This window comes from Oreochromis niloticus, linkage group LG18 (genome assembly GCF_001858045.2).
Source record: "Oreochromis niloticus isolate F11D_XX linkage group LG18, O_niloticus_UMD_NMBU, whole genome shotgun sequence".
Classification (NCBI taxonomy): domain Eukaryota; kingdom Metazoa; phylum Chordata; class Actinopteri; order Cichliformes; family Cichlidae; genus Oreochromis; species Oreochromis niloticus.
The window spans coordinates 34,180,090-34,205,930 of record NC_031982.2 but is presented as its reverse complement, the minus strand read 5'-3'; the positions used below and the strand labels follow the sequence as shown (position 1 = coordinate 34,205,930).

Here is a 25,841-nt window from a genome sequence, read left to right as displayed (position 1 = left end):
GGAAAGTTTCTGATTGAACTCAAACAGCTGTGTAAACCCAGGACACAGCCGCAGAGACGATCTCGAGCCACATTTCTTTAGTTTGCTGTGAAAATGTGAAACGGGCGCAGCGATTTATTGAATTGTGTGCAAAGATGAAAATACAAAATTTTAGGCAAAAACAGAGTTTAACGGGCTCGTAAGTGAATATTTGGTGTGACCTCCTTCACCCTTCAGCACATTTGGAGCTCCTCTCCGTCAGGATGGTCCCATGAGCTGAAATCGTCTCGAACCATGACGGAGCCTCCACCGTGTTGCACAGAAGGACCTCTGTCCCGACCTCCTCCCTGAACCAAATCTAGATTTATCAGATTGACCATCAGACCCGTTCCACTGATCAGTCCAGGTCTTTTATAATGTGCATACCTCAGCCTGTTCTCGGCTTCTTGGCAGGCATCCTGTCCTAGAGGACGCACTGCGCACCGCGCTGAGGTGTGCCAGGTTTTCAGCTAACAGCTCTGAGAATCACCTCATTGGGTAAAGAAATGGGAGCAGACGATGTTTTTGCGACAGGCCGATGGAAACAAAGAGCCTAAAGATACACTTTAAAACTGGTTCTTTGCTCAGTGGTCCAAAGAAAAACTTTGAAAGAGCTTCAGAAATCCCGGAGAACTTGAGACCACCTCAACAAAGTCTGGCTCCTTTGAAGCAGCATATAAAGACATGACTCGAGACTTTTGCACAAAAGTGTGCGACTCTGTCACGCTAACAGCCACAGACTCCCTCCTTCTGTTCTCGAGGGTTTGACTGTTTGCAGGGGACGTCTCTCTGAAGCCTTCGCACTCACTGCAGGAGAATAAAGGACGTGTTGTCCCGCGGAGCTTCTGTGCGTCACTAGATGGCGGCGTATCTCATCTCCGACACATTCCTCAGTGCTGCTCGTGAGCCGCGCTGTTTATCTGTGCGCAGCTTTATCGCTCCTTCGTTCGGTGCCGTGTTCCTGCAGAGCTCCAGAAGGGCTCAGGGTGCATGCTGGGCTTTCCTTCAGCTCGGTGAAGTCTGCATGTTTACAGTATTAAACCCACTGCAAACACTGACTCAGTGCTGTAAGCCCGAGCTGTGCAGCTCTAACAGCTCCGAGCCGAACCCAGGCCTCTCTTCCTTCCCACTGTCAGTTTTTCCAGCAGCTCGCTGCCAAGAGACACCTGAGACAATAGCCAAAGGTGGCTGCTGAGCAAGTCCCGTCCTGCTGAGGAGGCGGGCGGCTGCGCTCCCTCGGGAGGTTTAAGAAAACCTTTGCTCGGAGCTGCAGAGCGGAAAAACCTCATCGGGAGCAAAAACAATGACGACAGTAAACTGAACAAAGAGTTGAGCTTTAATGACGGTGTGTTAGCGTTAGCAGCAACCTCCGCTGTGACAGGTGTGCGTCTCTGCTTTCAGGTGTAAGTGTAACGGCCACGCCAGCGAGTGCGTGAGGAACGATGGAGGACGGCTGGTGTGTAACTGCAAACACAACACCGCCGGCAACGACTGCCAAGAGTGCCAACCGTTCTTTAACGACCGGCCCTGGAGGAGAGCGACGGCCGACAGCGCCAACGAGTGTCTGCGTAAGTCTGCCGCCGCACGTTTGCCCCGTCACATGGTCGCCCGTCACTGATGGTTTTACTGCATCACAAGAGATTTTGGTGCATCTTAAACTTTTTCACTGTTTCCTGTTTCGGTCTTTTATTGTGAAACTCTGTGTCGGTCTCTCAGCCTGCGAGTGTAACGGGAAGAGTGCTGAGTGTTACTTCGATGCCGAGCTGTACCGGGCCACCGGTCACGGCGGGCACTGCAGGAACTGCGCCGACAACACGGACGGCCCCAACTGCGAGCGTTGCCTCGACAACTACTACAGAGACCCGGGCGCCAGCCGCTGCCTGCCCTGCCTCTGCAACCCCGTCGGTGAGTGGTGCTCCCTGGTGTGAGTGTGGGCGGGTGCGTGCGTGCGTGCATGAGAGCTTCATGTCAGCCTGTGTGAGAGAACAAAACTGTCAGTGGGAGGCTGTGATTGGCCCTTCAGCCCTGATTTTGAGAGTGGAGTTTCCCACGGACATTTGAACACACCATGAATGAACAGTGATGAGCTCACATTTACATTTACACTTGAACACAACTTCAGTCAGACGTGTGTGTGTCTGTGAGTGTGATCATTTGGCATGTGCACATGTTCTTGCGTTCTGTTTCGAGTGTTTTGCTGATTATTTTCATTTCTCTATTTTATCTTTTTTTAACCTTGTTTGTTTTTGTCTGGTAAATGTTTCTGTCCGTGATGGTTCTGGATGTTTTTTTCAGTTGTTTTTGCAGCACGTTGAAATCACTTGTTTGCTCTTTTTACCCTTTCTTGACAGAAGACTGTCGACTCCTTGCAGTAGTTTCTTTTCTCTCTGTTGTGATTTTTCAGGAAATCTGTCGAGTCGTTTGCAGAGAATCGAGACACAAATTGCAGAAAAGCGTGAAAAGGTTTAAAGATCAGGTTTAGTGATTTTGTAAATGTTTGAGTGAAGTGAAAACATGTGAAACCGCAGGCATGGACTTTGTGGTTTTCAGCAGTTTTTAACGGAGCGCAGCAGGAAACCGCCGACTAATGTGAGCCAGCTGCTCCACCCACTCTGCACTACGACGGCTCATTAATGCAGCTGATTGTTTGCATGTGGTTGGAGGTTAACGTGTGTGTGTGTGTGTGTGTGTGTGTGTGTGTGTGTGCGCAGGCTCCGTGTCTCCTCAGTGTGATGACCGAGGCATGTGTGCGTGTAAACCTGGAGTGACCGGAGAGAAGTGCGACCGCTGCCAGCCGGGACACCACAGCCTGACGGAGGCCGGCTGCAGGTACGCCACAAACGCCAAACATCAGCTGACCTCGGGGACGCGAGCGTGGCCCGGCGGAGGTTATCGGCTCAGGTTAACCTGCTGCTGGGTGCACGGCTCTCTCACAGCAAACACTTTGAGTATCTCTGTCACTCGCCGGTTTTCCAGCTTGTTTGGTGACTGCTGTCAGCCGTCAGCCGGTCGGGAAGTCACTTTGTCTCCTGTAGCAGGTTTAAAAGAGCAGGAGGTGACCCAGTTCAGGCAGGCATATTTACATTCCAGGTCTCCAGAAACAGCAGAACCCACATCAACAGCACGACTCGAGTGAAAAACAGCAGAAATCACAATCATGTGAAACCATGCTCTTCCACTTATCCTCTTCAGGGTCGCCACACCGAGCTGCCCCACGTGAGAAACATTTAAAAACTGAAATCATGTATAAAACAATAGAAAAAATAGAAAAATGGAAACGGAGCAGAAGAAAACTGGACATAAATCAGGACTGAAGACGGATTTAAATTGTCCTCTGTTTGGTTTTATGTGGGGGGGCAGATTATTCTGGGGCCTGGGGGCAGTAACAGAGAGAGCCCGGCCACCTTTGGGTTTCAGGTGAGAGGCCGAGCTGACAGCAGAGCAGCTGGCAGCCGCTTCACAGCGAGCGTCCACAGAGAGCTCCTGCAGTCCAGCCGGAGGTGACGGAGCCGTGGCGTTCCTGTGTGGGTTTGATACGACACTGCTGAGTGGAGCTGTCGGCAGCACGGCGCGAGCTCCTTTAGTTCAGCTTGTTAGAGAGAAGCTGGACGTCTCAGAGACAAACTGAACTCTGGCTGTTTTTGGGTGAACCGTCCAAAGAGGAGACGTTCTCCCACGTCAGGAGTATTAAACCCCGTTTCAGTGAAGAAGAACTTGAACTCTGACTCAGGAGGAACAGGGTCAGGTCAAGGGTCATGATTACATGAGCTGAAGTGTGGTTGGCTGCTGGAGAATGAACACTGTGAGCTGCGAGCGCCCCCTGCTGACTGAACTGATGAGTCTGACCCTCTCTCTCTCCCCATCAGGCAGTGCTCTTGCTCGCCCTCAGGCAGCACGCAGGAGTGTGACGTGAACACGGGTCAGTGTCGCTGCAAAGACAACGTGGAGGGCTTCAGCTGCGACAGGTGACGCACAGCCCCGCCCACACAGCCCCATGTTACGATAACATGCAGCGAGTGAAAGTGCAGTTCATGCAGCAGCACGTCACAGGTGTGTTCTTGCTGTTTGTGTCCCTCAGGTGTAAACTGGGTTACTTTAACCTGGATGAGAACAACCCTCAGGGCTGCACGCCCTGCTTCTGCTTCCAGCACTCGTCCGTGTGCGACAGCGCCGACGGCTTCAGCGTCCACGCCATCAAGTCCGACTTTAGCAGAGGTAACACCGCCTGCAGGCCCCACTCAGGACACAGATGACCCCACTCTAATGCCACTGTACATGCTCTAATATGTGTGTGTGTGTGTGTGTGTGTGTGTGTGTGTGTGTGTGTGTGTGTTAGATGATGAGCAGTGGACTGGTCAGGAGCGTGATGGAGCCAGGGGCCAGGTGCAGTGGTCATCCAGCGGACAGGAAATCTTCCTCATCTCAGAGGACTACTTCCCCATTTACTTTGTGGCACCAGGTACACACACACACACACACACACACACACACAGGAGGGGGTGGTTTATTTTGGCGGCTTGGTCGTTTCTGACTCTGTAGAAGTCGTCTGTGGATTATCTGGTGGGCGTTCTGGGTGCAGACCCAGGAGTCCACACACAGGTGGAGGCCCCACCTCAGAGGCAAGAAACAAAACAAAAGGCTGGAATTTTAGTTTGTAAATTTATGGTCTGGATATGTTTTTGTCCCTGTGTAACGCTGCTGCTGATTGGTCGGTGACTCTGACTCGTTTCTGTGTCACAGAGAAGTTTTTGGGGAACCAGGTTTTGAGTTACGGGCAGAACCTGACCTTGAACTTCCGAGTGGACCGACGGGACAGCCGTCTGTCGGCCGAGGATCTGGTGCTGGAGGGGGCGAACCTCCGGGTGGCCGTCCCCCTCATCGCCCAGGGCAACTCCTACCCTAACGAGAACTCGCAGACATACGTGTTCAGGTGAGGCGCCATGTGTTGCTTTCCCAGTGAAAACCAGTATTTCATCCAACAAACTGGAACAGATAATCTGCATTTGCACGTTTGCTCTCAGCATTAATCTGGAGTTTGGGGCGTAAATTAAACTCATAATCTGAACATGTGGGATCAAACTGGAAAACAAATGTTACTCTATATTGAATTTTTGAGCCTGACTGTAAGCGTTCAGGTTTTATTTACAACCTGTTTACATAGAGTAATTTAATCTGGACTGTCAGGTTGCAGTCTTTATACCAAGTTTTAAATCTCTTACACTTTTTGCTGACACAGATATTTGCTGTTAATTTCTTCATAGTCATTTAATCTGGATTAAATTGAAAATATTTTGGTCATAAAATTTAAAATTATTAGTTAATCTGTGAACTTGGGGTGATTACTATTAAACTCTACTAATACTCTCTTAATCTGGATTAAATTAGAGGTTTGGTGGTAATCTGTTTTGTCCTCCTTGTTTTGCAAATAATCTGGATGAAGCTCTGATATTTGCGTATGATTCTCAGTATTTGTTTCAGAATCTGCTGATGACTGTCAGCTGATTTAAACCATGTAGATTATTTGATAATCTGATTTTCCTTTTCAATGCTTTTGTCTTTTCTCTGGATTAAACCGGACATGTTTGTCGGGAATCCTAATCCTGTGGTTCAGGCTCCACGACAGCACGGATTACCCCTGGAGGCCGACCATCAGCCACGCCGACTTCTACAAACTTCTCCACAACCTGACGGCCATCAAGATCCGCGGCACCTACAGCGACAGGAGTACGCAGCGCGCACACACACACACACACACACACACACACTCGTATTGTTTACTATTGTTCACTAATCACCCGCACTCCTCAGGTGCTGGTTACCTGGATGATGTCTCCTTGGTGACGGCAAGGCGGGGACCAGGTGTTCCGGCCCGCTGGGTGGAGCAGTGCACATGTCCTCAAGGTTACCAGGGTCAGCACTGTGAGCAGTGCACGGTGGGATACCGCCGCGCCCAGCCGGAGCTCGGACCCTTTAGCTCCTGTGAGCCGTGCAACTGTAACGACCACAGCGAGACCTGCGACCCCAACACGGGTAACGGCGGCGTCAGCACGTCACAGAGGGCTGAGTGAATGGGTTTGTTACTACTCAGGGCTGATTAGCTGCTTTTTCTGTCCTCCAAACAGGAGCGTGCGACTGTCAGGACAACACGGCCGGTCTGAGCTGCGAGCGATGCCAGGACGGTTTTTATGGTGACGCCACGCAGGGAACGTCAGGTGACTGTCAGCCATGTCCCTGCCCACCTGGAGCCACCTGCGCTGTCGTCCCCAGAACCAGAGAGGTGGTGTGCACCAACTGCCCCACTGGGACTACAGGTACCAGATGCTAAGCTATCAGCTAATGGTTCACAGACTGTACGGGAGTATCAGACTGACTCAGATCCCCGTTAGTGCTCAGACTGACATCCAATGAAAATCCTGGAATTTCAATCACCACATCTAGAGCTCAGACTTCTCGGATGTTTTGTTTTTTTATTAGCTAACCATATAAAGGCTCCAGCAGCACAGTCCAGTGGTCCAGTTCAGGGACTCCAGTTAGCTGAGGTGAAGCCTAGCAGACAGCTAGCAGCTACAGCAACCTGTCAGTCAAAGAGGCCACGCCCCTAATCATGCAAACTTCAAGCAAACTGTAAACTTGCACATTTTAACATGGGGGTCTATGGGTCTATGGAAACTGCTGGAGCCTCTAGTGGTTGTTAGAGGAACTGCAGGCTTTGGTTGTTTGATTTTCATAAAACAGTTGGATGCTTTATTCCGATGATGTGAAGTGTTCCAGAATAGATCTTTGAGGAACTCTTTTGGATGGAGACAGGTCAGTTGTACAAGCAGTCGTCAGGAAAGTCTTAAAAATATTCATGAAACCCCTTTTCAGAGCGTCTGTAAAGAGAGACATGACAGCTATTTTTTTCCTCCCGGAGTGATTCGAGCACGTGCAGACAGGTTTTCCAGTGCATTAGTGGGATATGACTTTCTAGATTATACGTTAAAGTGAACACTAGAAGAACCAGAACAGAACCTTGCGGAACTCCTTCAGATGCACTCATATCTCAGTTTTCAGAGTAGCCATTAGCCCAGTGTGAGGTCGTGTTGTTCTTCCACGCTGTGCCAGTCTCAGGTGTGTCCCCAATGCCCCGTTGGTTTAATGAAGTAATTAAAAATAGGTTTCCTTGATTAACTGTTACATGTGCCAATCACATGACTCACCTGTGTGCAGGTAAGCGCTGCGAGCTGTGCGATGACGGATTCTTCGGCGACCCTCTGGGTCAGAATGGCGGTGTAGTCCGAACGTGCCGGAGCTGCAAGTGCAGTGGCAACATTGACCCCAACGCCGTGGGAAACTGCAACCGCGAGAACGGAGAGTGCCTTAAATGCATCTACAACACCGACGGCTTCTTCTGCGACCGCTGCAAAGAGGGTTTCTATGGCAACGCACTGGCCCCCGAGCCTGCTGACAAGTGCAAACGTAAGAGGAGTCCAAAACCAAAATCCTTCCCTTGATGTTTGAATTGTGAGCGCCGTGAGGAAACCGTGTGATCTCTGATTTGTCCCCAGCCTGCGCCTGCTCGCCGCTCGGCACCAGGAACCAGCAGAACAGTTGCTCTCAGGGCACGGGTCAGTGCGAGTGCCTCCCCAACGTGGCCGAACGTGACTGCAGCGCCTGCATCCCCGGCTTCTTCAACCTGCAGAGCGGGAATGGCTGCGAGCGGTGCGTCCACCACCACCACACCCACACGTCTGTAAATGTCTGCGCTTCGGTTCTGAGTGCCTTCACGGCCTCACAGCAAAAAACCTCAGTCACCTTAGTCTTAGTCACACTTACAGCGATAGACTTTGAATTATCTTTCATTTCCAGTTGACTGGAAACCTATTGTTAGTCGATTCTGAGGAATTCTTCCAGGAACACACAAACATGTTTCCTGGAACAACATGCTGTTTCATTGTGTTGTTTACTCATAGATGATGTTCTTCTTATTTTTTCCCCACAGGTGCAACTGCAACCCCATTGGTTCCACCAACGGCCAGTGTGACATCATTACGGGACAGTGCGAGTGTCAGCCGGGCGTCGCCGGCCTTCGATGCGAACGCTGTGAGACCAACTTCTTCGGCTTCAGCGTGTCGGGATGCAAACGTGAGGAAACTCGATAATGTCGCAGTTTGCAAGACTCGAACGCCAGAGTTCGAGTCTGTGAGTTAAACGAATACGAGTCCTGTAACTTTAAGAATCCTTTAATTTGGAGCGTTCAGGGTGACGAGCTGTGGGAGCTGTGCTGTGTGTATGAGAGCTGTGATTAACGGACCAACATTCTCGTCTTTGTCCCTGCAGCCTGCGATTGCGACCCCGAGGGCTCCATGTTGGGCCAGTGTAAGGAGGACGGTCGCTGCGAGTGTCGGCCCGGCTTCGTCGGAGCTCGGTGCGACATGTGTGAGGAGAATTACTTCTACAACCGCTCGGTGCCGGGCTGCCAGCAGTGTCCTTCCTGCTACAGTCTGGTCAGAGACAAGGTGAGCGCGACTCCGAGGCGACGCCTTCGCTCTCCGTGCTGCTCGTACAGAGGAGCTAACGTTTCTGTCTGTGCGTCCAGGTGAACCAGCAGAGGCAGAAGCTTCACGAACTGCAGACGCTGATCGATAACCTCGGCTCGGGTCAGGACACCGTCACCGATCAGGCCTTCGAGGATCGTCTGAAGGAGGCAGAGAGGGCCATCATGGACCTGCTGGAGGAGGCCAAGGCCAGCAAAGGTGAGACCTGAACTGAGATTTTACAGTTTATTTCCTGTTACTGAGCAGAAGGCCAGTCTGAATGTCTGTGACCTTTGACCCTACAGAAGTGGACCAAGGCCTGCTGGACCGCCTGAACGGCATCAACAACACTCTGACCACTCAGTGGAACCGTCTGAAGAGCATCCGAAACACGGTGGACGACACCGCCACTCAGGCTGACCTCGCCCGGGGCCGAGTAAGCGACGCCGAGAGCCTGATCGACCGCGCCCGCCAGGAGCTAGACAAAGCCAAGGATGCCGTCAGCAAAGTGGTGAGTGAGGGTGCTCTTTCCATGGCGACTAACCGAGCCCCAAGGCATTATGGGTTTTTTTTGTTTTGTTAAAACACGGTTGATGTCATCAACAGGATATCAAACCGCCCGGCGGCACCGGAGCACCCAACAACCTGACGCTGCTGGCCGAGGAGGCGCGGAAGCTTGCCGACAAGTAAGACCGCAGCGACACGCGTCACCAACATGCGCTGACGGCCTGACCTTAACCTGAATAATCGTCAAAGACACAAACAATTTGGAATTTTCTCCCTGCAGACACAAGATGGACGCTGACCAGATTGAGAGGATCGCCAAAGACGCCAACGATACGTCCAATAAAGCGTACAATCTGCTGCTGAAGACTCTGTCTGGAGAGGGGAAAACGAGCGAGGAGATCGAGGAGCTCAACAGGAAGTACGTCCCGCCGCCTGACGAAACCTCCCACTTTAATTCGTTTTTTTTCCTGTGGTCATGGTTACAGGTGGTTTTTGTCTTTTTGTTTTTCATTTGTGACTTTTTTGTTGCTTTGTGTGAGAAATACAGAGTGGATATTAAAAAATCATCAGCAGTGGAGGTTTTTTAAGTGGTCACGCTGTTTCGTCTCCCCTTCATTCGTTTTCCATCCTTCACGCTTGCTCTGCTTCGGTTTTGTCCACGTTGTGGTTTTCGTGTTGTTGTTCTTTTTTTTCCTTTTTAAAAATCTTTGGTCACATTTTGTCTCTGTGTTCAGTTATTCCATCCCTTCACTGGTTTGGGGTGTCTGTATTTTTTTCTTGTTCTTATGATTAATTTGCTTTATTTTGACTCATTCTTAGGACCTTTTTAGTGATTATACGTGGCTCTGTGGTTATTTTGCATCCCCTTTTTGAATAATTTTTAATCATTTTGCATCCCTTTGTGGTAGATATCTGTGAGAAGGTTTTGTTTTTTTTTCCATTTTTAACTATTTGTATACTAATGTTCTGAACCCCTTTGCAGGTTGTTGTTTTTTTTTTTTTGCATCCCATTTTGTTGGCCAGTTTGTGCCCCCTTCAGTCATTTTCCTTTTTTTGTTACTTTGCTTCTTAAAGTCATTTTTCATCCCTTTTAGCACTCAGGGCTTCATAATACCCACCATGCTAATCGCCGAAATTAAAACAGAAGCTTTTTGGGATTCTTTTAATGTTATTTGCGGCTGCAGTGCATCGTGCATCCAGCACATTGTTTCTTCAGATAGTTTTAGAAAGGACAGAAACGTACAGCTCGTTCTTTTGTTTCACAGCTGACTTCAGATCCTGAGTGATTTTTGTTGTCAGAGATTTCCTTTAAAGATGGAGAAGGAAGAGCCGTTGAGCAGACTTCCTGACCGTCTGTGTGTTGCGTCCTGTTCAGGTACAATGAGGCGAAGGACCTGGCTAAGAACCTGGAGAAACAGGCCACCAAGGTTCAGGCTGAGGCCGAGGAGGCCGGAAACAAAGCTTTGAAGCTCTTCGCCAACCTGACCAGCCTCCCGCCGATCGACACCAAGGCCCTGGAGGTGAGAGATGGACGCCGCTGTTTAATGTGAAACAGCAGAGTAAAAGTGTTGTAACTCACGTTTCTGTTTTCAGGAGGATGCCAATAAGATCAAGAAGGAGGCGGCGGACGTCGACAAGCTGATTGATAAGACTGAGAAGGAGTACAACAACCTCCGAGAAGACCTGAAGCCCAAAGAGCAGGAAGTGCGCAAACTGCTGGATAAAGGCAAAAGTGAGCAGCAGGTGAGTTCAGGAACTATGAGGGCGTCCAGGAGCTTCTCAGGGAAAAAAAAAAAAATCCCACAGCACACAAAACTGTTTCCTCTTCCTGTGCAACAGACAGCCGATCAGCTGCTCGCTCGAGCCGACGCCGCCAAAGCTCTGGCCGAGGAGGCGGCGAAGAAGGGCCAGGCGACGTTCAGGGAGGCCCAGGACATCCTGGACAACCTCAGAGGTACTCGAGCGTCCGCCATTCACTGGTTTCTGTCCGTGATGCGTTATTGGTCCATTCAAAACAAGATAATTAATAAAAAAAACTGTAAAACTGTCCATCGAGACTTTGAGTTGACTTTAACAACAAAAGAACCTCTTGAAGGTGCTAATAGTTTGTAATGCGTCCCCTTTTCCATTTTCCTGAAATGCACTATTTCTGCTTCAGGCTCCGGGTGAGATGATAAAAATCTGCATGGAGATTTAAAATAAAGCAGTTTTCGCCACGCGACTCTGATCCTCGTCCACCGGTGGGTTTTTTTTCTCTGACTTCCTGCAGATTTTGATAAGAGGGTCAACGACAACAAGACCGCTGCAGAGGAAGCCTTGAAGAAGATCCCCATCATCAACGCCACTATCATGGCCGCCAACGAGAAGACCAGGCAGGCGGAGGAGGCGCTGGGCAACGCTGCCGGCGATGCTCGAGAGGCAAAGAGCAAGGCGGAGGATGCCGAGAGGATCGCCAGTAATGTGCAGAAGGTAAAGCGGCAGCTCGTCATTGGCCTGTTGTCAGCTCGCCGGTTTCTCTCCTCTCACTGTGATGAAACTCGTGTCCTCGCAGGGCTCCGCCAAGACCAAAGAGGAGGCGGAGAAAGCCTTCCAGGACACCACCAATCTCGACAACGAGGTCAACGACTTGATGGCGCAGCTGACCGATGCAGAGAAGGAGCTCGAGGAGAAGAAGGCCCAGGCCGACCAGGACATGATGATGGCGGGGATGGTACGACTCGCTCGTCACTGAACTCTTAGAGTCTGTCTCCGGACGTTATAATAAAGTTTAACATCGGTGTTCCTGCCCTCAGGCTTCAAACAGCGCAAAGGACGCCGAGGATAACGCTCGCAAAGCGAAGAGTACAGTGAAGACAGTCCTGAAGGTCATCACAGACCTGATGAACCAGCTCGGTAAGAACACCAGTCACGCTGCAGAGCCTAAACTTCTGAGAATGACTCGTTTCTTCGGCAGAAACCATAACGCTGCGTTTTTAATTAAAGAACTGAACGATTGACGGGGAAACTAACAGTGGTTTTGTTTCATGTGCAGGAAACATTGATAAGATCGACCTGAGCAAACTGAACGAGATCGACGAGTCGCTGAAGAAGGCCAAGAACGATATGAAGAAAAGCGACCTGGAGAACAAGCTGAGGGAGCTGAACGACATGGCGAAGACTCAGGAGGAGATGATCAACGACTACGACCGGCAGATCCGCGAGATCCGCGCCGACATCGCCAACCTCAACGACATCAAGAACACATTACCCGAAGGCTGCTTTAACACGCAGTCCCTGGAGAATCCTTAACCCTAACCCGCCCTTCTCTTCCTCTAGCCCCGCCCCTTTCCCCACACTCACATCTAACACTCCGGCGAGCACGCCGCCTTTTACCAAAAACACTTTTTGTTTCAGATTTTTTTCTTTGACGAGACAGAAGCCGACGTGTGAAACCACGATCACGTTTTCAGCCGCCAAGAAGCAGCTGATTTCTTTTTTCTCGAGACGCAGGGGCGTGGTTACGCTCGAACGAACTAAACGGCGTTGAGAAGCCGTGCGGAGGAACCAGAACCACAAACCCGACGTGACTGCAGCCGTCTGCTCCACAGCAGGAAGTTCGAGCGACGCAGGAAGCTCCGCCCGCATTTCTGTTTTCTGCGTCCCACTAACCATTTCCCATCATGCCCAGGGGCGCTTTCACAGTGTCCGCCCACTGAACGCCACTGCCTCCTCTAACCGGCAAACACAGTGAAGGAACCCTCGCTTTTCCTCTGAAGCTACCCGCCGATGCAAACAGCAGGAGACCTCCTCGTCCTGCACCTCCTCCGACGACTATATTTTCTCCTCCAAACAGGTTAAAGATACAAACTCGGCCGCTCCGCGACGAACCGCAGAAATCCAAAAACATTTCAAAACTAAACTCGTTTCTAGACGACGCATCGCGATGATATCGAGATTTCTACGTCGAGCTTGCAAAGAATTAAAATGTAAAATGTGGAATATTGAGCCTGAAGATGTAAACCCAGGAGATTCTCTCGAGTTGAGAAGTTAAATTTAAAACTAAAGCGCTGTCATGGCTGTGAGAGATGTGAGATTCAGGATCATAGTTGTTAAAAAGATAAAATGCTGATTGAGCGTTTTTCCCCAGAATGGCTCTAAAACGCTGATTTCTTGCAGTGAGATGAAATCTCGATGTTCTTGACGATTTCCTGTCGCGAGACGATCTGGAAAAGCGATGCGAGCATTGCTGCTCCTCGGTGTCGATAAGCTGTTGCAGGTGTTTGGCAGGAAGTCTTTTCAGTTTTGTGTTTTCGGGGATTTTCCTGCTTGGTCTTTGGCGCGCTCTCCACGCATCAACACTCCCGTCTGGACTCTCACGCATTAACGCTTCGCTCCAGGCTCGATCCAACACTATGCAACTTTGTACATTTTGCGTAGCGAGAGTTTTATCTGATACACTGGTGCTAATAATAATTATTTCAAATGTTCTATTTTTGTGTGAATATTTTTTTTTATTATTCTGACACAGAGTGAGGAACTTTTGTCGTGTGTAAATATCTGATGATTCAGGACGGGCTGATTTTCTCCACCCTGCAAACAGCCTCCATCACAATCAATCAACGGGAACCTCCAGCATAAATATCTATAAATATCTATAAATATGAATATCTCATCACATCTGTGCCTAGTTATCATTATTATTATTATTATTATGCTTGCTTGTATACAAGGCTCCGTGTTGCTGCCTCATAGCGACGCCATTACATTTGTGTTTTTTTGATTCTCGTGTTTGTTTTCACCCTCCCACCAATCAGGTTGTTTTTTGAGTGGGCGTGGCCTGCTTCACCAGTCATTTCACTGAATGGAGTTAACGAGTCACATGTGGCTAAAGTAGCTTTTAGTGTTTTTGTGCCTTAATATTAAAGTTCCTCCGAGGACGTCCATGTTTTCATTTTGTCCTCGTGTCGGTACTGAAGCAGGGTTTTTTCTTTTTTTCTTTTTTTTTAAATCAGGTCCCAAACAGAATAAAAAAAACAAATCCAAAATCCAATGCCACTAGACTATCGTGCTTTTATTTTGAAAACCCCTCCCCTGACCAGTGCTGGGGAGGCTTTTGTCTGTTTTTATTTCCTTCCTCCATCCATTCGGCCGCTCTGCAGGCGGTGCAGCTCACGTGATGTATAAACAGTATTTTAAGTTATAATGAACCGCTTATTCGTTTTGTACCGCCCCCACGTCGCCTCAGACGGCGATGTGTGAGCTGCGCGGCATGCAGGGCGGCACGTCTGCAGCCCTGTGAGGACCTGAACCACCCCGAGTGTTTGTTCTTGTTTGTGCCCACGTGCCTGTAAATCCAAACGTAACATTTGAATAATAAATAAATAAATTCCAGTTTGTCCGCGTGTGCCCCTGTTTTCTTAGCAGACTGTAACACAAAGATGGACGTAAACGCCACAGAGCCTTAGCGTTAGTGTTACAACGGCTGCCATGTTGGTTTCCTGGAGACATGCGACAGAGACACGTTTGGAAGATCGGGTTCCAACACCACAAAGACGGTCCAAGGTCAGGTTAGCTTAAATGAAGCCCAGCTAGCGGCTACACCCGCCTGTGTCACCATCCACCTGCTGGTCAAAGGGGTCATGCCTCTAATTATGCAAACCTTAAGCCTTAATAAATGTAAACAGGTGAGCTGTAACAACATCCTCCCCCCTCTGTACAGGTGTTAACTGTAAACATTTTAACATGGAGCCTCCAGTGGTCGTTTGAGGAATTGCAGGGTTAGCTTTTACTTTTCCAGTTTTCAGTCTTATAAAAACAAAACTCCAGGAACTAAAGATGGAATAACTACATGCATGTTTCCATCCGTGGGCTTTTCCTCCTAAACCGAGTGTTCGACTCCCTGCGCCCACCGAATGTTTGACATGTTTTCCGTTGCTAACTCTCGTCATCCAGACCAACCACACAAATGTTAACCGCCGACGTCCTGAGGTCATGAAACCAAACACGGAGGGCCGAGCAGGTGAACTCATCAAGCGACACCTGAAAACATCTGGCCTGCTGCCATGTGAAAACTCCTGTATCAACTTTATTTAAACTTATTTTTGCGCATCAAAAGATTTCTGAATATAAAAAATACAAAGTGATGTCTTATTTGTTGAAAAGGTCAGAGGTCACTGCATTATTTTTTTATATTTCACACAAAATCCCAACGTTTAAATAAAACAAAATATTACTATCAGTTCTGATCAGGGTGACATCACATTTACTCTGGTTCCCTTTAAACCCAAATGAAAGCAAATCACATGAAAAAGTTTTATAGGGTCTCAAACTTCTGCATCACCTTTAATAAAAAAATAAAATGAGAGAAAGCTGACACGTGATCTGTGAGTGTCTGTGCTTTTAGGAATTTTGTCTTTTGAGAGACGTTTAAAACTTTAAAACGCTCTCGCAGGATAAAATGATCATTTAGGAACAGCAGCAAGGAACTTGTTTACATCCCGTGGATGTTTCATTCGTTCAGTGTAAATTTTTAAAGGAATTTTTAAGCTAAAATGTAAAACCTGAGTCAAAAAGTCCTTCTGGCATTCAAAAGAAAACTTTCATGGAAAAATCTGATGTCATCCAACAAATCCTGTAAGAATTAACAGGAGTACAAAACTGAATCTTCTTCCAGGAGAAAGTTGTGTTTATAAAGTGTGAATGTTAAAGATTATAAATCTCTATTCCAATTTTAAACTCTTAAGAGATTTTTATTGAGCATGAGCTCTCAGTCCGGCCTGCAGTACCTTCAGGGCCCACCAGAGGGTGTGAAGAAGTGTTTCTGCAGGTGAACCGTGATAGGAGGACTGAGCCGCGGTCTGCTGCAGAAACCACGCAGGTCTTTATCATCGTGAGACTGCGAGGAGGTTTAAAAGTGCGCCAGGTGTGAACGCAGCCTCCAGAACTTTAACAGGAAATACGTCACGCCCGTGCCGTCTGCGGCATCCTCGAGCCCATGTGACCTCGTTCCACATTTGGTCTCTCATTGGTCCGTATCCGGCAGCGAGCGGCGGTCGACCCCGCAGCGCCTAATAAATAATCCATATTATAAAATGAAAAAAAAAAGTCCTGATTTACGGGGTGGCACCACCCTTCAGCAGCACCACCCAATCTGTGGCAAAAACAGGAAGTGTGATTTCCGCCCACAGTCCTCGCCACCCGTCAGGACGCCGCACTTTCACCGTGGTTCTTCATGTGGCGCCGCAGTGTGTACACGTCGCTGAAGCAGCGGTTGCAGTGGCTGCAGCAGTACGGCCGCTCCTCCGTGTGGTGCTTCATATGGTGTTTAAGTGGCGTGCTGAGAGCGAAACCCCTCCCGCACACGGGGCAGGTGTAGGGCTTCTCGCCCGTGTGCGTCCTCATGTGGATCTTCATGTCCGAGCTGGCTGTGAAGCCCCTCCCACACATGCGGCAGCTGTAGGGTTTCTCCCCGGTGTGTGTGCGGGCGTGGCGGATCATGGAGGAGGTGATGTTGAAGCTCTTCCCGCAGACAGTGCAGCGGTACGGCTTCTCGCCAGTGTGTGTCCTCATGTGAATCTCCATGTTGTTCTTGCGGGTGAATCGCTTCCCGCACAGCCGGCAGCTGAACGGCTTCTCGCCCGTGTGGCTGCGCGTGTGCACCTTCAGCTCCACCCGCCGCTGGAAGCTTTTCCCGCAAAACTTGCAGACGTGGCTCTTCAGGTGTGTCCGTAGGTGCTCCAGCAGGCGCAGCTGGTCAGCCTGCGGCTTGCCGCACACGCCACAGAGGCAGCACTCGGCAGCAGCGTGAGTCTCGGCGTGGTTCAGCAGAGAGCCCCGGTAGCTGAACTTCATCCCACAAACTTTACAGCGGCAGAAAGTCCCACCTCCTCCACCGCCTTCACCAACAGCAGGAGCACCATGCGGAGGAGGAGCAGGAGCAGCGGGCTCCTCACAGGAAGTGCTTGGCTGGGCTTCATCTTTCATTATCTCTACCATCTGAGCTGCCTCCTCCTCCTCAGGCAACTCATGCTTGAATGGTTTAACATCCTCCTCCTCTGCTGCCTGAGGAGCGACCCACACCTCCTCCTGCTGCTGCTCCTGCTTGATGGTCGGCGGCTCAGACTCCTGGAGGTGCTGAGTGTCTGCAGAGGACGAGAGCGTGTTTTATAAATTTTTGAAGAATATTTGAAACATTAAAAAGATTCTTGAGCTTAAAGAAAACAAACAGAACAACAACGTAAACGTGACCAGGAGTCGCAGCGATAGGAGGAGTCATGAGGGGAGGAGTCAGGGCGAGAGGACAAGCTGCTCACCCATCCCAGGGTTAACTCCGGGTGTTCAGGGTTACGAAGGTGCTTCGCTTCTGACTGGGGCACATCACCATGGTAACTGATGCTGCTTTGGCCCTAACTGGGGTCCTGTACTCAGCCTACTGAGCGCAGAGACTCTGCAGCATTTTGGAATCGAGTAAAAAACGCAGTACGCCGTGATGCGTTTTTAGGCACGGCCTGACCTCTCACCTGAAACACACCATGAATCAGGGGTCTCCAAATCCAGTCCTCGAGGGCCGCTGTCCTGAAACATTTCCATGCGTCCCTGCTGCATCACACCTGAATACAATTAGTAGGTCATTAGCAAGACTCTATAGAACTTGACTGCAGTTCAGCCATTTGATTCATGTTACAGAAGCTCATGAGTGAATGAACATGGTGCAATAAAAGTACTGTTAGAAGTACATTTTTCCAAACACTTGAATTTTCTTGCATTTACTTGAGTAGGGTTAGGAGTTGCCACTTCAGCATGCAGTCAAGTTCTATACTCTTGCTAATGACCTCCTAATTTATTCAGGCGTGATGCAGCAGAGACGCATGGAAATGTTTCAGGACAGCGGCCCTCGAGGACTGGAGTTTGAGACCCCTGCTGTGAATAAAAGAATCAGGAAGAACGTGACGATTTTAAGCTGACACTGAAAATAACCTGCTCCCCACCGGGTGTGATCAGTGTTGGTTGCCATGGCGATTTAACCATGCTCGCTAACCCATTCATCTCCTCATAGACTAGCCTGTGATCCAGAACAGGTCTCCCTGCCTGCTGAGGACCATCTCTGGAGGACCCCTCAGTGCAGGTGGGAGGGTCTGAAGTCTTAGGTCTACCTGAAGAGCCTCAGTGAGAAACTTTGACTGTTGTCTGAAAACAATTTTACAAACCTTTTGTTTTACGATGATTAAATCAGAACACCTGCGTTTGTTTTTATTATTTTTCATGCTCAGAGTGTGAAACGTCAGCCTCACACATTAAACACTTATTTATTATAATCCATCAGATCAACCTGACGTCTGTTTACACACAGCTGCTCACTGATGCCGGGGTGGCCTACAACGAGCCCTGATAACCAACCAAAGCAGAAATAACAGAACATTTATTTATTTGTTCAAAGAGCTTGGAGCCGGCTCGAGTCAAACATCACCCAATTTAGTGCTGGGCGATATGGAAAAAATATTTATCACGATATGAATTATTTTATATCACAATAACGATATATATCACGATATACCACCTGACCTGTGGTCATCTGGAACGTATGCAGTCTGTAAACAGCGAGTGGAGAGGGTGCAGTCTTTGTTTTGAGTTACCGTAAAGCATGTCGCAAATCCGGGTGCACGTAAAGCAGCACCATGTCGCAAAACCACAAGACGGAGTTTCTTTGCGAAAAATATCATTTTTTTATACTTTATTTTCTCTTGCATAAAGTTAAGAGTATGTATAGTGAGAAGACAACACTAATATATTTGCCACAGGCTATTTAACCCTTTAAGACCTACCATAGAACCAAGTCCGCCAGAGCTTATCTTTACATTTTACATGCTGTAGTGCCATTTGTGGGAGCATTTCAAGTTGCTATACATCAATACAACCGTTATAGCCCAAAGTTTAATAATATGTATGCATTAAGTCCATAGTAACTACATAAATTGCAAAAAAGCGCAATAAACTACAAAAAAATTGAAAATCGTAAGAGGCTTATCCCTGAAAACTGTAAAAGTTGCACAAAATAGTTTCCAACCACGAGAAATTTATTTTGAGTGTCTTCATAGTTTTATTTTTGAGATACACTAATTTTTATATACTACAGGAAAAATAAAAATAAATAAATGCAAATTTGCAAAAATACAGCATGTGCATCTAAATAAACTATTTCCAACAGTGTCATTTGACTTCTAAGCCTCCCAGAAACGAAACAGAAAAGCATAAAGTCAAACATGACTTTTAAAAACACCAACATAGGCTTTGAAGCTAAAAAAACTACATTTTCCGCGAAAACGACGTCACTTCCGGTTTCGGACAGGTAATGGCGGACATGCGATAGTTCGCGCTGACTTAGGCTGTTTCTCAATTCTCAAGTACGCGAGTATGTACTCGCGTGTTTCTGGAATATTATGTTTTTGTTGCTGGAAGTGCTTTTTATGCAATTTTTGCAAAGCTATATGTGGAAGGAAACCGTTACCTCGGGGAAGCTAATGGAATAAGATGTAAGTACAACTCCTCCGGTTTCATATGCAAAAAAAAAAATTATTGGCTACCTTACTTGGTTCCAGTTCTACAGGGATTAAAAAATAGTTAGGCAAAACGGAGCGTGCCTGCTCCGACCGGTTGTAAAGGGTTAATGATATATTTTATGTAATAATTTATAAAATTAGGGTTAGAAACGATAGAAGACAAATGGCACGATAGACACTTTTCTATCGTCCACACGATATATATCGTCATATCGCCCAGCACTAACCCGATTAATGAAAGAGTTTATTTTAGTTTCCAGCCACTCAGTGACATGTTGTGTTTAAGTTTAGAAAAGAAAGACAAGCTTTCATTTAACATTTAACTCATACTTAGTAAAAATACTGAGTCATGTTAAACAGTCACATGTTCAATGTGTTTCCTTCACCCTCAGAGGAGCTTAAACCTGTGACGTCAGGGGGCGGAACCAGGTGAGGAAGTTTGATGTTAGCGGGTCTGTCAGTTTTCGCTCCGCTGATGCTTTTATTGTGAAAAATAAACAACAGAACCAGAAGCTCGCTCACGTTGGACCGGACCTGTGTGCGCGTCCCCGCCGACAGGACTCTTAGTCGCGGGCGTCGGTGCGTACAGGCGGATGAGCTCGTCCTCGCGCTCCACCATCACTTTTTCCACCAGCACGAGGATCTCCGCCGCCGCCGCCGCGAGCCGCTCCGTCACCGCCGCGCGGAGGAGCTGCAGGTGCGCCATGCTGACCGGAAGAGCCCGAAACCAGCCGAAAACAGGCAGCAGCCGCCGGATGTTAGTCTCTGCAGCGCACTGCGGCTGCGTCAACAGCTGGAGACGGAAGTTCCGCTTACACTTCACAATAAGAGCTTATATTTGTATGTGTCTGTTACTTTCCTGCAGCCTTGAATATTTTTTTAAAAGTTATTTTATATGTTTTGTGGGTTTGAAATGTTTAAGTTTGCATCTTTTTCTAGCAGTCTCAAGTCCCTCTGTGTGTGTGTGTGCGTGTGTGTGTGTGTGTGTGTGTGTGTGTGAGAGAGAGAGTGTGATTTTTTTTTCTTTTCTCGTTCTTTTCGGTCCTGAGTTTTTGGTTCAAAGGTTAATGAAAGTAAAGTAAAATCAGATAAGAGCTGCACATGCAGTGTGACAGTGACAGCGACTTTCCCTCATCGGTGACCTCGGATCCTTTACACGACTCCAAACCTGAGCACTCCCAAAAATAACTACAGTAATATTGGAAACAAAGCATTTTAGTATTCTGACATTTCACCTGAATATTATATTCTGCAGGCGGTGCAGTTGCATGGGAGCAGGTTTAAACGTCGGTGTCTTTAATGTGTGCGCTCACACAGAGTGTGCTTTAATAAATCCAACTCGTGTTCATGCAGCAGGAAGAGGATGAAGAGTTCATTTCATGACACAAATCAAACACACTTTAGCTGAAACGTTGACCAGCAAAAGTCCAAACTCTTGTGATGATGCAGGGTGATTAATGTGACTTTAAAGTGTTGCTTATGTGTGTTTGTTCTCTAAATAGCATCAACATGTCTGCTTTTATGAGCTAATTTTAGATTTGTGAGCCATCAGTTTCTGATATATCAACCAATGAAGGCACTGATGGACTTTTTAATTTTAGTTTAGTAAAGTTAAAGTTGGGGCTTCATTGTTTGTCTGCAGTACTTTTATGGACGGTGAACTGAGGTGCTGAAAGAAACCATGACTCATAGTAGACATCAGTTTTAAATATGAATACTTTTATAGTTTTTATTGGGTTGTAAACTCAGTTTCACTGTGAGAGCTGACTGACGACAGCAGACAGAAGCAGGTGAGTGTGCTGATGTCAGTGTGAGTCTTTATAATAAAAAGAGTTTCGTGTAAAGCAGCTCTCTCTCTCTCAGTTTGTTTCTTGTCCCGGTGTTTGGAGCAGCAGTCTGGTTTTCCTGTCGGTACTGAATGATGCTGCTTTAGTTGGTGGGCTGTCTCTCTGTGTGGTTAGGACACTGAAACAACACCGTGCACGTTCCTCTTCACATCTGCTCTGATTTAAACAGCTCTTCTATTTTCTATGGATAAATCTGATGAACATGGTTGAGCCTTAGCCCCACGTTTCATTTCTAAAACAGGCAGGTTTACCTGAAACAGAGTAAACTCAACCCTGTGATGCAAGGGCGTCGATTTGGCATGGACGGAAGGGACATGTCCCCACCAATATCCAGCGATTATTGAATTGTCCCCACCAATAATTTGATCTCTTCGAGTAAAGAAAAACAAACCCGATAGAAAGAAAAAAAACGATCTGTCAACGTCTCATTCACCCAGCGGTACAGAAAGAGTTAAATTACGTTCTCTACTGGAGTCCTACCTCATGTGACAAATATGGCCAATGTGATTGGCTGAGCCTTTCAGAGAGCTCTGTTTAGTTTTAGCAGCGGTAAGCCTGCGCTGCGAGGACCTGCAAGGAGGAGAGGAGGATGGCAGGAAAAAAGGAAGAACCTGGATATAAGAAAGTATTTTTCAAAGAAACCTGTCAGTCACTTAAAGTCAAGTTCACTCATAAAATGTGTCCGTCATAATAACGTTACAGGCAATACCAGGCCACACATGCCAACCCTCCCGATTTTTCCGGGAGAATCCCGAATTTCAGTGCCCCTCCCGAAAATCTCCCGGAGCCACCATTCTCCCCAAATTCTCCCGATTTTCCACCCGGACAACAAAATTGAAAAACCATATCCTAGATTGGCCCAGCCAATTCCAGTTTCCAACAATAGCTGCTACTACTGCAGCTACTTAGTATTAGTATTAATATTACTCTTATTACTCTTTCTGGGTCGCGAAATAAACTTTTAACATATTTTCAGGCGAGATTGTAGTTGTGTAAACTTCAAATAACTTAAACATGTTATTGTTTGGCCTTTTTCAGTGTTTTATTTGTTCGTGTGTAAATCGGTTTGGCTGAGATTAAAGTTATTAGATTAGATTAGAATAAATAAAACTTTATTAATCCCTCGTGTCAGGAATAGAAATATTGTCCTGCTATTAGTTGCTGCTATTTTTATAATCATCATTAACATTTCAGTATTAATAGGGATGTTGCTTTCATAGATGCACTCAGATGTTCAAAATATATTGGTATTATATTAGTCTTTATTACAGGTTCAGTTATAATCAGTTGAATCTATAATTTAAAGGTTTCTGAATGTTTTTATATTCTTACACATAGTCTTCAGTGGGGGAGAAGCGGACTGCAGGCTGACAGGAAATGCGTCTGCAGAGCATGTTTTGCAAAAGTGAAACCAAAACCAGAGTTTTGATGATGCTATTATCATCTTTTATGCATTTATACGTCTGATTAAGCTTTGATTAAGTTTTAAGTAGTTGTAGTAGATTGAAATATTTGTTTTATACATTTTACATAGAAGTTAAGATCATCACAACACAGGATGGCCTTAGCCTGGTTGCCTAAGTGAGGTCAACTAAGGTTCAGAAAAGCAGATGCAAACTCTGCACGCACAGACAGACAAATAGTGAGAGGTCATGACACGTACGCAGTACATAGCATGCACGCGCCCTCGCACGTGTACGCACAGACACACATACACACACACACACTGTTAGGGTGTAGGTGAGAGTTGACTGATGAAGCAGTAGATGCACGATGCGAGAGCTGAGCTGGCTTACGGGAAACCACCGGGGAGAAGATGGAAGCCAGTGTACTTTTAATTGTGCCTTAAGTTGTCAAATAGAACATTTGTGGTTTTGAAGCTGATGTATGTGATGACGCAATGAGGGGGCGTCACTAAATATACTCTGATGCATATAAAACTGTATTTTGATGTTAGGAGGATGAGATTGTGGGGCTGTCTGCTTACGGAGTCCGCTCATTCTCCCACGCGTGTCATTTCATTAAAATCATCGTCTTTACCCTTTGGACCAGTGTGGTTACTTGCATTCCTCCTGTGTGTCCTTCCCTATATTTTTGAACCTTAACATTTGGGGGCTTCGTCCGAGGGGGGAAGTGAGACAGGATGGAGAAAGGTCCGAGGCGTCAGGCGCTCAGGCATTGGTCAGTGGTCAAAGTGAGTGACAAGCCGGCATATAACAAAAGGTAGGCACCACCTGTTGAATTTCTAAGTGTGCCAGATTGGACATGAGAAATTAAAGTCTACTCACTGAAATTACTGGTATATGTCTGTTTTGATTTTGGTGAAAATCTCATGAGAACTAAAGTATAAGTTGAAGTAAAGATAATGAAACGTTGAAAATAAGTAAAGAGTAAAGAGAATAAGAGAAAATAAGTAAAGAGTAAAGAGAATAAGTGTATTTAAAGCAGTTGGACTGAAGAGTGAATTTAGAGTATAGGTTATTGGCGAAGTGTTTGTGACAGTTAAGTTTTAATTGAATATAAAGCCGGGCTTGAACATCAATAGAATTGCATGGGTGATTTTATGGGGTGTTTTCAAAGTAATTAAATTATCTTAGGACGGGACTATGGGATAGTCTTAGGAAGCGCACGGCTCAGATGTGACGGTCTCTCCTGGTCAAGGACGCTTGACCCTGACCTATCAACGAATAGGGTTAGTCCAGTTTGGCAATCTGTGGGGTACGGGGCATCCCAGAATACGCTAAGTGATTTAAGGATCACTTTTTACTGTCCGGGATAGTACATTGCGCTTTTTTGGTCAGTAGAAACCGGGTTTCGGGCGTGTAACTTTAACTTAAAACTTCGGGGAAGCCTGGGATGTGAAATGCCCAAAAAATAGAGCTTCAGGCAGAGTTTGGGTTGGTTCATGCTTATAAATTGTGTTAGGGCACTAGAGATAAGGCCGCGGTCCGGGACCGATAAATGGTAAATTGGTCGCAAAAAACTCAGGGAGTTTTCCGCAGGGCGGTTATTATTAAATTTGTTGAAATTCGGTAGGTGTTTTAAGAGGCCTAAGAAATCTGTGCAGTTGTAATTAATAAGACGTCTTTAATATAAAATATGAGATCTATGAGTAAGATTAGTCTCTGTGTCAGCAATGCTCAGCCGGATGTGCACGGATGGTGTGTGTAAATGCAAATGAGGAGCGGTGACGCGCATGCAGAGTGTTGCTTTCGGTTTCGAGAGGATTGAGCTTCATAACTATTGTTTGCAAATATTGCTAAATGCCTGTAATTAAGAGGCTGGTTTTGCATTATGAGAGTATGAATACAGTGTGAATATATTAGTGTGGATGTATAGTAAATGACTGAATTTTGATAGATGTATAGTTCGTGAGCCATAAATGTTGGTGTGGTTTATTTTCAGTTATGTGTGTGGGGAGAAGCTGTGAGGACGATGAGAGGTTTCAGTTTTCTTTTTCTTTTTTCTTTTGACTTGCTCCTTCTGATCATGGAAGGCATGTCCAAAATACTCGTATGAAAGCGTATTTTGCGTGATTTTAACTGTGGGAAGGCTGTCAGTATTTGATTTGAGTGACTCTGCATGATTTGTCTGAGTGAGTGGAAAATGGAAGTTTGAGAGAGAGAAGGCAGGGTGTGTGAGACGAGTCATGGCGTCTGAAAGAGGTTAGAACCTTTAAAAGTGTGTATGAAAGCAAGGGGTATGAAATATATTTCTTTTGTGATGAAAAGTAGGATGTTTTAAAGTTTGACAGGTTGAGTTTATTTTTTCTGATTGAAAACACATAAGTATATACACTTGGGAAGCCCAGTTAAGAGATTATTGGGTGACTGATGCTATAAAACTGACCTAAAGAATGGTCCTGTGCGTGGAGAAGTGTTAGTTGTCCTGATGTTTGGAAGAGCTCTATTTAAAAGTGTGTGTGAGAGGAAGGTGTGTGTGTGTGACTGATGATGTCAGGGGAGCTCCCAGAGAAATAGACAGATGAGTTAAACTCTAAGAAGATGAAGCGGATGCATGTTTTAAGAAAAAGTAATAAGGTAATAAAATTATATTAATTACAGGTTTTAGAAAAGAGACAGACTGAGAGAAATAAATACAGGAACTAACAATTACATTAATGAATTGAAAATGCACGTACACAAACTGTTACATGTGAAATTATGGTTGGAAAGTTTAATAAAGAAAGCAGTTTACACTCCTTTAATTTCCAGAACCAGTGTGTCCCCTAGGTCTGATAACACCCTTGCCCAGTTGGCTCCTGTAGTAGGCGGGCATGGAAGGCTGGACAGCCCATGACGGGTAAGATCCCACCTCGAAACCCTGGGACAACCTAAGGCAAGGCGCAGTCACGATTGCTCGAACCTAAGTCCCGGAGTGACCTTGGAGTCACTGGAGGAGACGGGATTTAACAGGTA

At 46.8% G+C, this 25,841-nt stretch overlaps 2 protein-coding genes across 5 annotated transcripts in view; one reads left to right on the top strand and one right to left on the bottom strand.

Moving 5' to 3' along the window:
• The window catches only part of lamc1 (laminin, gamma 1), a 66,851-nt gene extending 52,836 nt beyond the window's left edge, over nt 1–14,015 (top strand). The window contains exons 5-29 of one of the 2 annotated variants that reach the window (XM_003458942.5): nt 1,420–1,586; nt 1,735–1,923; nt 2,730–2,847; nt 3,885–3,983; nt 4,097–4,233; nt 4,355–4,477; nt 4,759–4,948; nt 5,630–5,742; nt 5,827–6,048; nt 6,141–6,329; nt 7,228–7,476; nt 7,566–7,719; nt 8,000–8,142; nt 8,338–8,516; nt 8,597–8,753; nt 8,840–9,045; nt 9,141–9,220; nt 9,322–9,459; nt 10,417–10,561; nt 10,635–10,784; nt 10,881–10,995; nt 11,311–11,510; nt 11,593–11,751; nt 11,834–11,933; nt 12,073–14,015. In XM_003458942.5, the coding sequence (XP_003458990.1) occupies nt 1,420–1,586; nt 1,735–1,923; nt 2,730–2,847; nt 3,885–3,983; nt 4,097–4,233; nt 4,355–4,477; nt 4,759–4,948; nt 5,630–5,742; nt 5,827–6,048; nt 6,141–6,329; nt 7,228–7,476; nt 7,566–7,719; nt 8,000–8,142; nt 8,338–8,516; nt 8,597–8,753; nt 8,840–9,045; nt 9,141–9,220; nt 9,322–9,459; nt 10,417–10,561; nt 10,635–10,784; nt 10,881–10,995; nt 11,311–11,510; nt 11,593–11,751; nt 11,834–11,933; nt 12,073–12,329 (3,979 nt within the window). In that variant the 3' untranslated portion in view covers nt 12,330–14,015. The remainder of the gene's footprint in view (nt 1–1,419; nt 1,587–1,734; nt 1,924–2,729; nt 2,848–3,884; nt 3,984–4,096; nt 4,234–4,354; nt 4,478–4,758; nt 4,949–5,629; nt 5,743–5,826; nt 6,049–6,140; nt 6,330–7,227; nt 7,477–7,565; nt 7,720–7,999; nt 8,143–8,337; nt 8,517–8,596; nt 8,754–8,839; nt 9,046–9,140; nt 9,221–9,321; nt 9,460–10,416; nt 10,562–10,634; nt 10,785–10,880; nt 10,996–11,310; nt 11,511–11,592; nt 11,752–11,833; nt 11,934–12,072) is intronic. The other variant, XM_005464205.4, reaches the window with a different exon arrangement.
• On the bottom strand, nt 14,002–21,417 carry LOC100701330 (zinc finger protein 239). 3 transcript variants are annotated; one of them, XM_013266624.3, is made up of 2 exons: nt 20,099–21,417; nt 14,002–17,161 (listed from the first exon to the last, which is right to left on the bottom strand). In XM_013266624.3, the coding sequence occupies exons 1-2, from the start codon at nt 20,280–20,282 to the stop codon at nt 16,221–16,223; spliced, it is 1,125 nt and encodes a 374-aa protein (XP_013122078.1). In that variant the 5' UTR covers nt 20,283–21,417; the 3' UTR covers nt 14,002–16,220. The 3 variants fall into 3 exon arrangements, with proteins under 3 accessions (XP_013122078.1, XP_005464261.1, XP_025755998.1); XM_005464204.4 differs by having other exon boundaries at nt 20,111–21,409; XM_025900213.1 differs by lacking the exon at nt 20,099–21,417 and adding an exon at nt 17,540–17,629.
• Between the last annotated feature and the right edge of the window lie 4,424 nt (nt 21,418–25,841).